This window comes from Bicyclus anynana, chromosome 19, assembly GCF_947172395.1.
Source record: "Bicyclus anynana chromosome 19, ilBicAnyn1.1, whole genome shotgun sequence".
NCBI lineage: Eukaryota > Metazoa > Arthropoda > Insecta > Lepidoptera > Nymphalidae > Bicyclus > Bicyclus anynana.
In genome coordinates this window covers 13,831,118-13,845,204 of record NC_069101.1, presented here as the reverse complement: position 1 = coordinate 13,845,204, position 14,087 = coordinate 13,831,118, and the positions used below count along the sequence as shown (strand labels likewise).

The 14,087-nt window shown below is 39.3% G+C and overlaps 1 protein-coding gene across 2 annotated transcripts in view; it reads left to right on the top strand.

Moving 5' to 3' along the window:
• LOC112049237 (Golgi-specific brefeldin A-resistance guanine nucleotide exchange factor 1) overlaps positions 1–12,240 on the top strand; it is a 34,711-nt gene extending 22,471 nt beyond the window's left edge. The window contains exons 23-30 of one of the 2 annotated variants that reach the window (XM_052887283.1): positions 604–722; positions 1,526–1,607; positions 2,398–2,486; positions 3,049–3,084; positions 7,145–7,228; positions 8,856–8,955; positions 10,009–10,466; positions 11,231–12,240. In XM_052887283.1, the coding sequence (XP_052743243.1) occupies positions 604–722; positions 1,526–1,607; positions 2,398–2,486; positions 3,049–3,084; positions 7,145–7,228; positions 8,856–8,955; positions 10,009–10,466; positions 11,231–11,677 (1,415 nt within the window). In that variant the 3' untranslated portion in view covers positions 11,678–12,240. Of the gene's footprint in view, positions 1–603; positions 723–1,525; positions 1,608–2,397; positions 2,487–3,048; positions 3,235–7,060; positions 7,229–8,855; positions 8,956–10,008; positions 10,467–11,230 lie in introns of both variants that reach the window. The other variant, XM_052887282.1, reaches the window with a different exon arrangement.
• Positions 12,241–14,087: the final 1,847 nt, after the last annotated feature.

Here is a 14,087-nt window from a genome sequence, read left to right as displayed (position 1 = left end):
TGTTGGTTTACCGCTTGCCTAAAAAAACTGTAGTGCCGCCTACGCCTTATACATACATCTAATAACACATCATCATGCATCTAACGATTTCATACGACGCATTTAATACCATGTCGCGTCCGACCATCGAGAACTTACTATCAATTCTGAACTTTCCGAATTCGGAGTCGCTTGTTTAGATGCTTGTAATCAAGATAGCCATGAGTGCTGCAGTCCTGCTACTATCTTTGGTGTTTTGTGACACAAAACACACTTTTGTGACTGTATAAGTTCCAGTCTTGACATTACAATTGTGTAATCTGTGGTCTGGATAGACAAATTTTGTATAATCTGTGTCTTAATCTTTTTTTGATTTTTGCTCTCACTGTAACCAATAAAAATGGAAATGGCTGCTTAACTTTTTTTCTTTCATTTCAAAATATATAAATATCCACCATAAGTAAAAAACCTGATAAAAAGACTAACAAGACATAATCGACTTAACAAAAAATGGTCCTTCGAGCCGGATGCGCTATAAAAAACGACAAATTGTCTCGTGGTCGACGTCGAAGCGCTGAAAAGATATTTGTATATATAAATACAAATATTTTCAATACGTTCCAGGCAGGAGCTCCACGAACAAAGACGAGCGGCGCAGCGGGTCGGCGCGGCGCAAGGCGCGGCACGACTCCAGCGACGAGGAGATCGACACGCAGGACCACTACCACGTGGTCAGCATCAAGGTGCGACGGTATCTTTGACTAGCGAACTGTCCCAGCTTCGCACGGGTGCTATGTAGATATTAATATTGTTACAAACTAAGGTTCGAGGATAGAATTAAACACTTGGTGAATCGTGTGAGACTTTATTCCACTCCTTCATCCAATTACCAATACCGACTACCAAACGTAGGCAATTCGTTGTCCAAACCCGTAGCCGAGTTCACTATTGTTCATTTTTATCGCTGGTATCAATTAATGTTCTTCGCTTCGCTTCCGAAATGAAACTGTCCCGATCGTCGTCTCCGTCGCGTATTTATACCCGTCAGAACGATTTCCAGATCATTCTGGGAACGTCTACACGCGTGTTGTTTATTCTACGAAATTCGATAAAGAACACTAACAAATGATAACGCGAAACAAGTACTAAGCAACTCGAAAGAGTGAGCAATTATGAACCCTATGTGTCTAGTAATAGGGTTCTCTGTATCAATAGTATGATTAGTCTATACTTCAGGATAATTTGAATGGTCATGTCTGACGTAACAGGTAGCAGCAGACAGTAATTGTATTATTATTTTGTGGTAGAGGAAACACCTCGAGCAGGTCCCAGGACTTGTGACCTTGAGTGTAGGTTTAAGGTATCCCTTTAGAATGTATCAACACTCACCTCCCCTGCATGTAGATCTGCAAAAACGGACACCGAATATCGAATCAACTTGTCGCGTTTCTTTACGAAAACCATGCACAAGTTAATTTTTTTTTTTTAGAGAATGCGACGAATGGTATAAAGTCCGATTAAACCAGAGAGTTATGTTGTGTTGCAGCTGCTAGACCTCATGCACACTCTGCACAGCCGGACGGCGCAGATCTTCAAGTGGTGGCGAGACGAGGCCGACCAAGGGCAAGGTTACTATCACTATCCTTTGTATGTCTATTTTTTAACCGACTTCAAAAAGGAGGTTCTCAATTTGACCGGTATTTTATTTTAAATTTTTTTTTAGTCCCTCGGAAATGGTTTTACTCATCTCGTAGTATGCGCGGTCTACGTATAGACATGTGGTATGACGCTTATTCACAAAAAGGTTCAAAAGTAACTCAACGAGTGATGGATGTTTGGATTATATCTGCTTAATGGATTCGGAAATGAATGAAAAACTAGAGTTACCCACATAGCTCAATGAGTGTCAGTACTGAAGTGGTAATCGGTACGTTGGGGTTCCAGGGCGATCTAGAATAGCGACTCTACAACGGAAATTAGCTGATATGATTCCATATTCAGCCCATATACAGGGTGCTGGGGAGTATTTCCCATAACTATGTGGTTATATTCTTTACCGAAAATTAATTAAAAATGTTCAAGAAACATGTGTTCTAAAATTAATATTTTCGGGGTAAATAATATATCTTTTGTAAATTTTCCTTATACGCATATTTAAAATTATGACGTAGCCAAGTCTCACGTATTTTAAATGCGTGTGTTACACGGATAGTCGGAATTTTATTAATTACTTTGTATGAAAACATGAAAAAGTTTTTATTTTTTATTGAAAAAAAATATTAGTTATGCAGTTCTACTCCTTTAAGTGTACTCGTCAACACCTTGAAGTCATGGGAAATACTCCCGAGCATCCTGTATAATTTCGCTAGTATATTTATGCAAAATATGGAACAGAAAATAATATATTTGTCTTTCTAGGTGCCGAAGATTACGATTTATGGGAAGTCGCGTGGAAACCTCTCTTGCAAGGGATCGCCGAATTTTGTACCGACAATAGAGGCAAAAAGGTAAGTACTTTTTCAGGACCTCTTCCTTCTTTCTCCCTTTAGGCTACAATTTTGTTCATCATAATGGTTTGAAGTATACGGTTCCTATCGTATCGGAAAATATGTCCTAGGTACGAGATCTTAATGGCTTGCTTGATGGTTTTGACAAGCTCGGTTTTCTTTTACATTCTGGCAAGAAACTTAGTGTTAAGACACATTCATCGTCCTACTTATGCGGACCATTGTACGGTATGTAATATTTCCAGCATTTTACGTCTGATCTTCCACTAGGGTCCATGTTTCACAGTCATGTAACACAGGCCACATTATAAAAAACTGTAGGAGTCTGGTACTGAAACTTCAACCTTTTTTAATCCCATTTTTAAGTGTTATCTGTGACCCGCTGTATCGGCCAATCACGCTGCGTTCAGATGTCCAACGCGCAATATGTTCTAGACCAGTTGTCTTTATCTTAACACTACCGTACCCAGTTAAGCTTCGCAAAATCAATCCCAAGAAATTTTAAAAACAGAGTTTTTAGGTGCTTATATTTAGATGTTTCTTATCAAAGATACCGTTTCAGGGGTCGAGCAGCGCAATATCATACTCTGCGATAGCGTACCTGCAGCGCGCGCTGCTCGCGCCAGCGCTGTCTGCGCTGGGCGGCGCGGGCTGGGAGGCGTGCTTCGAGCACGTGCTGCTGCCACTGCTCAGCGACCCGCCGCGCCGCCCCGACGCCGCCGCGCGTGCCGACACCGTCATGTGCAAGGTGAACGATTGACGAACTCACAGCGCGCTGCTCGCGCCGGCGCTGTCCGCGCTTTCGACTCTCTTTTGTATATATTTTTAAACCTGGAATATACTTAAGAGAATGCGAGCGCTTCAAATTCCATATAATTCTGCACCCCAATAACAAGTCACGCACTTCACTCACTACGCTTGAAGCGAACGCCTCTCAACTCTATCAAAATTACGACGTGTTTCATTTACGCGTCACCCCCTGTGGTTTGGACTTCTTAAATCCACCACATTATATTACACATAATCATGTAGAAAATTTTACTTAAAAATTGGCCAATTTTGCTTTGACAGTTTTAGAATTATTGGTAAAGAAAATTATACCTAAAGGCCTTTAATTTGACAAATAAATATAATGAATATAAATTAGTAATATGTGGTGATATAAATATAAACACGTTGAATAATAATTCTATGACGAAATCTTATAATGCTATATTATCTAACTATAATATTATACACAAAATACGAAAACCCACTAGAATCACATCACGAAGCAAATCTTGCATAGATCATATACTTACTAATATTAATGAATCAACAGGCCAACTACATAATTTATGTTTATCTGACCATAACACTGCACAAACACTACATTTCAATATTAATAATGTTGGTAATACTAAAGTAATAGATAACTCAAAAACCTATATGTATAAAAGGAACTACTCAAAGGAAAATATTAATATTTTTGTAAATTGTATGCAAAATCTGTCTTTTACTGATATATTAGAGGAACAAGATGCAAATAAAGCATTTAATCTTCTACACGATACACTAATATTGTTTCATGGATTGTGCTTTCCCTTTATAAAAATATTGACTAAAAGTAGCGGAATTAGTGCGAGATGGATCACTAAAGGTCTTAAAATAAGTACCAAACGTAAACGTATTCTACATTACGAATCTCGCGTAAAGCGTGATAAAACAACGACCCAAAACTATAAGAAATATTCCCAAATTTTACGCCGATGTATTTATTATAGACAACGTGAATGCAACAAAAAATATATTAACAAAGCAAGAAACGTATGTAGTGCTACGTGGAATATTATAAAAAAGACAGTAGGTAATTCTTACCAATACCAAAATATCAAATCCCTAACTCATAATGGACTAAAAGTAACACACCCTACAAAACTATGTGACATACTAAATAGACATTTCATATTGACATCAAATATACTACATAAAAACTTTAATGATACAATGACAAATACAAATAATAATTATAATAACATATATTGTGGACCTACAGATCACATTGAAGTAAAAAAAGTAATAATGAATTTAAAAAATACCAGCTCAACAGGATATGATGAATTAAATACTCAATTATTTAAATGCGCATCTACCTTTTTAGCTAAGCCTTTAGCTCACGTTATAAATTTAAGTATAGAACATGGCGTATTTCCAGATAGACTTAAATTATCAATCATAAAACCTCTATATAAAAAAGGAAGGAAAGATGAAGCAAGTAATTACAGACCAATTGCGCTAATTCCGGTCTTGTCTAAGATCTTTGAAAAGATTATCCACAATAGAATAAATAATTTTGCAGAGCGATTTAATCTTTTTAATACCTCTCAACACGGATTCAGAAAAAATAGATCTACTTCAACTGCTATGTTTGAGCTAGTTAAGATAATATTTGAATCAGTAGATAAAGGAAAATTAACAACTGTTCTTTTTCTGGATATGTCTAAGGCTTTCGATTTAGTTCATCATGAGAAATTATTAAATAAACTCGAATACTTTGGCCTTCGTGGAAATGTACATAAATGGCTAAGGTCATACCTAAGTGACAGAAAACAAAAAACTGTCATGCAAAAGCAATTAGGTGAAAATGTAAGAGTTTATGAATCAGAGTGTGTAAACAATGGTTATGGTGTACCGCAGGGTAGTATATTAGGCCCTCTGCTGTTTCTAATATACATAAACGACCTTTCCGTAAATGTATCTCACCCTTCTATTCTTTTTGCTGATGATACCACAATAATTATACCTTGTGATGATAAACGGACTCATGAAGCTGAAGTAAACAATTCATTAAAAGAAACTGTGAACTGGTTAGAAAATAATAATCTAAGTGTAAATATAAAAAAAACCAAATGTATACAATTTAAAACAAAAAAAGGACAAACTCAGACATTAGACATAAAATTTAATAATGAAACTATTGACATTGTTGAACATACACATTTTTTAGGAATTAAATTTGACGAGCATTGCGATTTTAATTATCACATAGAGGACATTTGTCGTAAAATTAATAAATTTATATATCCTTTACGCCGTCTCAGACGGACAGTCTCATTTGATGCAGCACTGACAGCATATCATGGGTATGTTATGTCCTTACTGCGGTATGGAATTGTAATATGGGGACACTCCGTAAATATGATGAAATTATTTGTTACACAAAAAAAGTGCATAAGGGCCGTTTTTCTTATGGAGCCAAGAGACTCATGTAGACCCATTTTTCAAGCCCACAATCTACTTACACTGACATGTCTATACATCTATGAGACTTCAGTTTTCGTACACCGACACTCGGAATATTTTAAATTAAATGAAAACCCACGTAAACGAAATAAATTTCGGTTATGTCAAATGCAATACAAATTAAAGCAGACATTAAAGTCACCACACGCTATGTGCATCAAAATATACAATAAATTAGATGCAGATTTAAAGAGCCAAACTACTCGAAATTTTAAAACAAATCTCTTTCGTTGGCTGTGTAATAAATCGTTCTACTCATTAGACGAATTTTTCGCTAGATAAATTTTAATTTGATTTATTTTGTGTAATCTAATATTAATGCATGATTCTCTTATAATTTTCTATTATATCTGACTATTAAAATAACATGTCTTCCTGCGGTAGATCGTAATTTCATTTGGACATATTTTCGTATAATTTAATTTTCATTATGTAGGTATATTTAAATGTCAATCTTAATTGTATTTATTTTATTAGTAACAATTATAACATTGTAAGTAAATAATATTACTTAAACAGTGCTTTATAAAATTGTAAAATTTGCACACCATGTTAATGGTAATACACTGTGACTAATTATACTTGTAAAACACCATTTGTATACGTGTATTAGGCAAATAAAATTTCATTTCATTTCATTTCATTTCATTTCATTTCATTTCATTTAAATATAGTCCAATATTCCATAAAACCCGAAAATCAGAGAAAATTCAACCTCAAGGATTGAGTTTAAGGTTGAATTTACAAATGCGACTACTTGAACATGCCAAGAAGTTATGTTGGCACTCATTAAGTGGGGACGTTTTTTGGTCGCTGATTGTGGATCCATTTTTTAATAGGAGATCTATGTTTGCATCACATGTATCTGCAAGTAAATAAATAAATTGATCGATTGTTTTTTTTTATTTTTTATTCTTTACAAGTTAGCCCTTGACTACAATCTCACCTGATGGTAAGTGATGATGCAGTCTAAGATGGAAGCGGGCTAACTTGTTAGGAGGAAGATGAAAATCCACACCCCTTTTGGTTTCTACACGGCATCGTACCGGAATGCTAAATCGCTTGGCGGTACGTCTTTGCCGGTAGGGTGGTAACTAGCCACGGCCAAAGCCTCCCACCAGCCAGACCTGGACAAATTAAGAAAATCTCAATCTGCCCAGCCGGGGATCGAACCCAGGACCTCCGTCTTGTAAATCCACCGCGCATACCACTGCGCCACGGAGGCCGTCAAAAATCGATTGATCGATTGATTGATTGATTCATTCACAGTTAACGTTCGCTTCCACTCGCAGGTGTTCCTGCAGCACCTGCCGGCGCTGGCGGGGCGGGCGTCGTTCCCGGCGCTGTGGGCGCGCGTGGTGCGCGTGCAGCGCGCGCTGCTGGCGTCGCCGGCCGAGCCGCTGCGCGAGGCGGCGCTCGAGTCGCTCAAGAACGTGCTGCTCGTCATGCACTCCGTCAGGGTGAGCGTACACACACATTCGCTTACACATGTAACATATAATTAGTTTATTATTCAAAACACATAAAGTAACAAGGTTATGTAGTTTGGTACTTATAACAAAATTAACCAGACATATATCAAACAACTCACCTGAAACCAAAAAAACAACTTCAAAGCTTCAAATAATTCAAAGCTTATTATTTCACTGTTATGGTTAGGTTAGGTTAGCAATTTATTACAAAATTAACAAAATTTTAACCTCGAAATAAAAACCGTCCCTCTTACTGTTTTAAGTTTCTGTCATTTGTTATCGTCAAATGTCAAGTGACTCAAATGTCATTATTGTCTCTGAAGGACAGACAATAAATGCGGGTAAATACAATAACAGAAAATAAGTAGTTTTCTTTACACACATACACTCAATCACCCAATAGAGATGAAGACTGATTTTTAAATTGTATGTAAATTAGGAGTATGCAGTAAAGCAATTTTGTAAAAGTAACTGGATATCTGCAATCATTATTTTCGGAGCTACAGGGACTTAAAGGGTCAGATTTGCGGCGCTGCCACGGATCCCTAAAAAACGCCCCATACAAAATAGTACGTAGGTCATAGATTTTTGATAGATTTTAAAATTTTATAATCTTATTTATTTTGCAAATATCCAGTCAATCTTTGCTCTTTATGATTAAATTAGCTAACATTGACCGTATTTATCCGAATTTATCATAAAAATCAATATATTCAAACCATTCAGTCATCATCTCCATTGTTGGCGCGAGTGAATCATTCGATCGGTCGGCTCGTGTCGTTACGAGCCGAGATAGTAAGAAGTGTTCCGTGAGTTAGGTGGGGCGTAGTGGGAGACCGAGCACTGGCGACCGCTCGGTTCGGAACGTTCGATCTGTCCACATCTTTTGTTGGATAATCCTTCATGGATTATGTTGGAATCGGCGTAGAGAATGACTTGAGTGGAGAAGGGGAATGTTAACTATTTTTTAAAAGACGTCTTTAACCCTACATACATCTGTCACAAGTCCGGGACGTTACTTTCAGAGCTACACTCACTCACTCACACTCACTAATGACGTCGTTACATTTGTATGAGCGATCAAACGAAATTTTTGCCTATTGGATAAAAGAAACTACCTAGTTATTTGTATCTTCGAATGAAGCGAGTCATATATTAATGATCGAACTTCAGTAAGTTCGTTTGATATTAAAATATCTTTGTTTTTTGTGCCTTTATGTTTATTCTCCACATACCTATATGTATAATGAAAAATGTAGTTAGATTTCGTTCGATAATTTTTTTTTAATTGATATAGAAATTCTATAATGATATTTACTTTACAAACATTCAGACAATTTTTGTTTATTATGTCGTCTATCCTATTAATTTACTATTTATGTCTATTTCCTTTATTTTTGTAACTCATTACTATAGCTTGGCAAGTCCGTTAATGACACTCCCATAGGACTGCGCGGGTGTGAAGTCGTGCGAGCGGGGCATCGCTACCCCCCCTCCCGGCCCCCGCGGACCATCGGGAGTGTTACGAACTAATTTGCCAAGCTATATGGTGGTGTATCAGTATTAAATCAAATTCCCGATTATTCGAGTACTCACGAAGGCTGCAATGTTTCAGATATTCAGCAACTCGGACGGCTACAACGAGCTGTGGTACATCACGTGGGACATCATCGCCGAGTTCCTGCCCAATTTGAAGGACGAACTCTTTCCTGAAGGTAAACTAAGCCTCAATAGCTCAACGGTAAGAGCGGTCGGACTCATCACCGAGGGGTGGTGGTTCGATCCCCGCCCCGTTGCGCTGTTGTCGTACCCACTCCTTTTTATTTGTTTTTTGAAAAGAATATTTGCCATATATTATTTTTTTAATATGATCAATATTTCCATTCCCCTCCAACTAGTCGGGAAATACTGTATTAGGAGTGGGTACGACTTACTTACTTACTCCTAATACAGTCATAATTAAAAAGATATGGCAAATATGCTTTTTTTTTTAAAAAAAAAAACTCTTTTTATAATAATTCAGGAAAAAATAACAATTTATTAGCTGATTGTGGGTTCCAATAGTTCTTAGTTAAAGTATAATTTCCAACAAGCTTTACACAGTTTTCAGGCGAGATCTTTTGTCCACAATGTAGTTACGTACATAAGGTACTAACTAGGCATATAGCGTAATATAGCGTTTGTAAAAAATATGAAAACTCTTTCGCCAATACGGGCTTGTACATACAATTCTCCAATACATACTTCTAATGGGTCTTCAGGATAAGCAATGCATGATTGCATCTATGGAGTGCATGCCACTGCACATATGAGAGTAGATAAATATAATTTTGCGGTCTCTGTTCATTTGCTTTTTAACCTTTAAGTATAGACGTTTTTTCTTTATCGCATTAAAACTGATTGAATATTAAATTTATATTGGGATTTAGCAATAAAGCAAAAAAATAAATGGTACTTTTAGTCTAAATCTACTTTTTTAGGTATTAATAACAGTCAAAACTTATTTCTATAACAAAATGAGTCTTTTTCCAAAAACGCAAAACTTATCAGTGCAGACAGTGCTCAAAGGTCTAGTTGATGGTTTTTACCTACGGGATATTCATCGGAAGATGCAACCTCATCCCTTGTTGGTAGTTTTACAACTAAAACAATATCTACGGAAGTGGAGAGAATTAGGTAAACTAAGAAAACGAAAACATCGAGTAGCCTGTAAGAGTCTCAAACTTAAATTCCATACTTAAAAGTTAACCGTAGCTCATTAATTCCAGCGAACGACAACACGAAGCCGCCGCAAAGCGTGCCGAGCCACCTGCAGCCCGCCATCCCGCCGGTGCCGGCCCTCCTCCCTGTCGCCCCTCCCGCCTCCCCGCCCGCGCCAGACCCCACCCCGCTAAGGTCCAACGCCCAATCACCCAACATTTTGTTAGCTACGGTTGGCCATTCGCCGGTCAATCTACCCCAACCGCCTTCCATACCAGCTCCACCCTTAGTAGCTCCTGTACCCAGTCAAGCCAATGGATTTACCAATTCTACTCCAATAACGCCTGGCACTGGCATAACAGCTGTAACTCCTGTGCCGGTTCAGCCCGGGGTTAAGACAAATGTTATACCTGCAATGGCCAAGGGCATGACTGCCAACCCTGTCGGTGGGATGGTGCCCATACGGAACCCTTTGTACGACCAGACGGGACTTACGGCCTCTGTCCTGTTGCAGCCTTTGAATGAGGTACGTTTAATGTTTTTTTTTTAATTCAAGAGAATGGAGAATGTTCTCTCCGTTGAAAATAAAAAATACTCGTAAAAGAATTATTTCGATACTTTAATTAGTTCTCGAAATACTGGATTTTAAATTGCTCGCGCGGCGATCAGCCCGCGTTTAACGCCGTGACGTCATCGCCCGACATTTGCTCAGCCGGTATAGGTAACTTTCAAGTTTGTAGCATGAAAAGTTAAGGACTTTCATACAAACTTACCAGAGCCTCTAGACCTCTTTTATCCGACCCTATTCCAAAATCCGTTCTTAGCGGATATACTAACTATAGCCTACCTCCCTGCCAAATTTCATCTTTATACGTCAAGCGGTTTTCGAGATTTCTTGAGGAATGACCTTTCGCATTCATATATATAAGAAGTCTAAACGACGACCAAACATTATTTTCCCCGTTTTCACCACATATTTGATCGGTGCTTTGCTCCTATTGGTCGTAGCGTGATGTTATGTAGCTTAAAGTCTTCAAGTTGAATCATCATCAGCGTGAACACTGAAACATGCGGTAGTAGGTCTTTCAATGAGAAGCCACGGTTAAGTGCTAACATTATGTCATTAGGTATTTTTTTTTTATTTGAATGGACCTGAGTTACGAATCAAATTCAAAAATCACGTATTATAAGCAAAGTTTCAAAAAATTGTACCAGACATGCCTTCGTTAAATAATAACAGTAAGAATCCGAATGCCGAGATATTCCAGCTAACATTGAATTATATTCCAGATGATTTCAACACCAATTGGGATATCAATACAATCTCAACCTGGCCTTCGACCGGCAGGCGATGAAGCCCAAACGCCAAGCGAAATTGAATCTAACGTCATTGAGATAGAGTCCACGCCGGTCGTCAACATCAAAGACGAGATATACGCCGAGTACATAACAAATCCATACAACGAGGTGAAGGAATTGTCTTCCAAAGAAGCCACCATATACGATCCGGAAGAAAATCGTTTTGTGCCAAATGAACAAACAGAGAGATTGATTTCCCAAAAATCTTTTAGCGCGAATGTGACCCCAATGCACACGAGGAGTAAGGCTCAATTTGGCTCGACGGACAATGTCCGGCAAGAGGGTATTTTTAACTTTTCGAGTTACTTCGGCTCGAATGAAAAAGTTACTCCGGGTTCAGATGTTTTCGACGCGTTAATGTCGACTCAAGAAGGATAGCTAAACTTTGATATATATAAAGGCACGTGGTTGTAAGATTTTAAAACATAGGTTCTCAACTTTAGAGCCGTTTCCCTATACACGTATAGGTTTATAGGGGCACTACAATACCCTATTTTATATAAGGAGAAGTTGGGATGACATAGAGGGTTCCGCAAAGCTTCTGCGCAAGTTAGAACCTTTGGTGTAAAGGTGCGGTCCAATTCAGAATCCTGCGTCAAATATACAGTAAGAATAAAATGTGGTCAACTAAAAAATCTTTCTTGGTAATTTTATCATGTTCGGTAAAATTCACATATGAAGTGAAAGTCAACAAAAATAACTGATAGTACATTTAGATCTACACTTTACTAATTGGGTGATATAGAGTTCTAATTTTTTTACTCGAAAATCAGGGGAATGGGTCAAGAAATAGAAATTTGCTCAAAGAGATGAGCGTAATAAAATTGAGAACTTATGTTTTAAAAACGGTTCTCCGCTGGCCGACCGCGGTTCTCCGCTGGCCGACCGCAGTTAGTAGGGGGCCCAATTGTAGGTTAGCCACCTACGAAAGGCTGCCCCGCCAACTAGCGAAAAATCTTGGAATGGCTTCCATCGTGCCGGTTGGCGTCCGGAGAGAGGGTCCGATGGCGATTTCCAGGGGGGTTCGGGCGTCCCCGCAGTCTCCATTCGAGCCTTTCATTAGTGTATCTTTTTTTATCAGATTGTGGAGTCTATGATTGCAGAGCCTCGTACAACTTCCACTTCCTTTACCCTATTCACTTCATAATTATGCAGCACAAGAAAAAGAAGAGTAAATTTGTTCAGCGGTTGCACCCCCTCTCTCTCAAAGTGCATCTCACTAATATAAGGGGATTGCACTCTAATCTCGTTGCAGTCCATCATCATCTTGAGACTGAGAGGCCGAATTTATTCTTCTTGACGGAGACGCAAATCAGTAGTCCAGCAGATGCAACGTACCTGCATTACCCGGGATATGCGTTGGAGCACAATTTTAAATCTCACGCTGGGGTGTGCTTGTTTGCTCGTAATGACATCTGTTGCCGACGTCTCCGTAACTTGGAGGTGCCCAACTTCTCCATCTTGTGGTGCTTATTGGATATGGGCATGGAGCAGATCGTGTATGCTTGCATCTATAGGTCGCATACCGGTGATCAGGAGACAACTCGGATGTTTCAATATCTTACCCAGACGGCTGACATTGCCCTGCGTCGGTATCCTGCTGCTCAAATAGTATTTCTGGGGGACTTTAATGCCCATCACCAAGACTGGCTGTTCCCATACCAGACTACAGACCACGCTGGAAGAGAGGCTCTTAAATTCTCCTTGTCATTAGGTCTCTCTCAGCTAGTCCATAAAGCGACACGGATACCCGACATTGAAGGTCACACACCTAATTGTCTGGACCTTCTGCTGACTTCCGACCCAGACCAGATTACAGTGTCAGTTGCCGCACCCCTTGGCACATCCGATCACTGTGTGGTCAAGTCGGTTTCGATGTATTACCCTCCAAAGTCTGGCTCTGCCGGTACTAGGCGGGTATGGCGGTTTAAGTCGGCAGACTGGGATGAGATGCGGCACTTCTTTGCATCTTACCCTTGGCGGCAGATATGCTTCTCTTCTAATGATCCGTCGAGCTGCGAACAAGCTATATCAAAGGTGATACGTCAGGGTATGGAATTTTTTATTCCATACGCTGACATATCTCTGGATGGCAAGGTTCCTCGGTGGTATAACTCTGCTTGCGCTGATGCTGAAATTCTTAAAAACTCAGCGTTTGCAGCGTGGGCTGAAGCCCGTACCACTAAAGCTCCGGATATCTCTGCAAAGAAGAGAGCATTCAACTTAGCTGCCAAGTCCTACAAGAAGGTTCTAAAGAAGGCTCGTTTCAACCGTACCAACCGCATTGGGGCCAAATTAGCATCTTATCCACGGGGTAGTAAAGCTTTTTGGTCTCTCGCGAAATCGGTTGAAACCAACTTCTGTCGTCCTTCGCTTCCACCCTTGCTGAAACCGGATGGATCGCTGGCTTTCACCTCAAAAGACAAGGCTAACATCTTAGCGACTCTTTTTGCGGAAAATTCACAGCTCAATGCTGGGAGCACCTCCCCTCCAAACCTACCATCATGCGACACTGTTATGCCAGAGATTCGCATACGCCAATGTGAGGTTTTGAAGGTGCTCCGCAGCTTGGATGTGAATAAGGCCAGTGGTCCTGATGGAATACCAGCAATTTTATTGAAAACATGTGCCCCTGAGTTGTCTCCTATTTTAACTCGCCTGTTCCGTCTCTCCCTTAAGTCTGCTCAGGTTCCGAAGGCTTGGAAGGTTGCTAATGTACAACCTGTACCAAAAAAGGGAAGCCGTGCCGACCCGGCTAATTACAGACCTATTGCAATCACTTCCATAC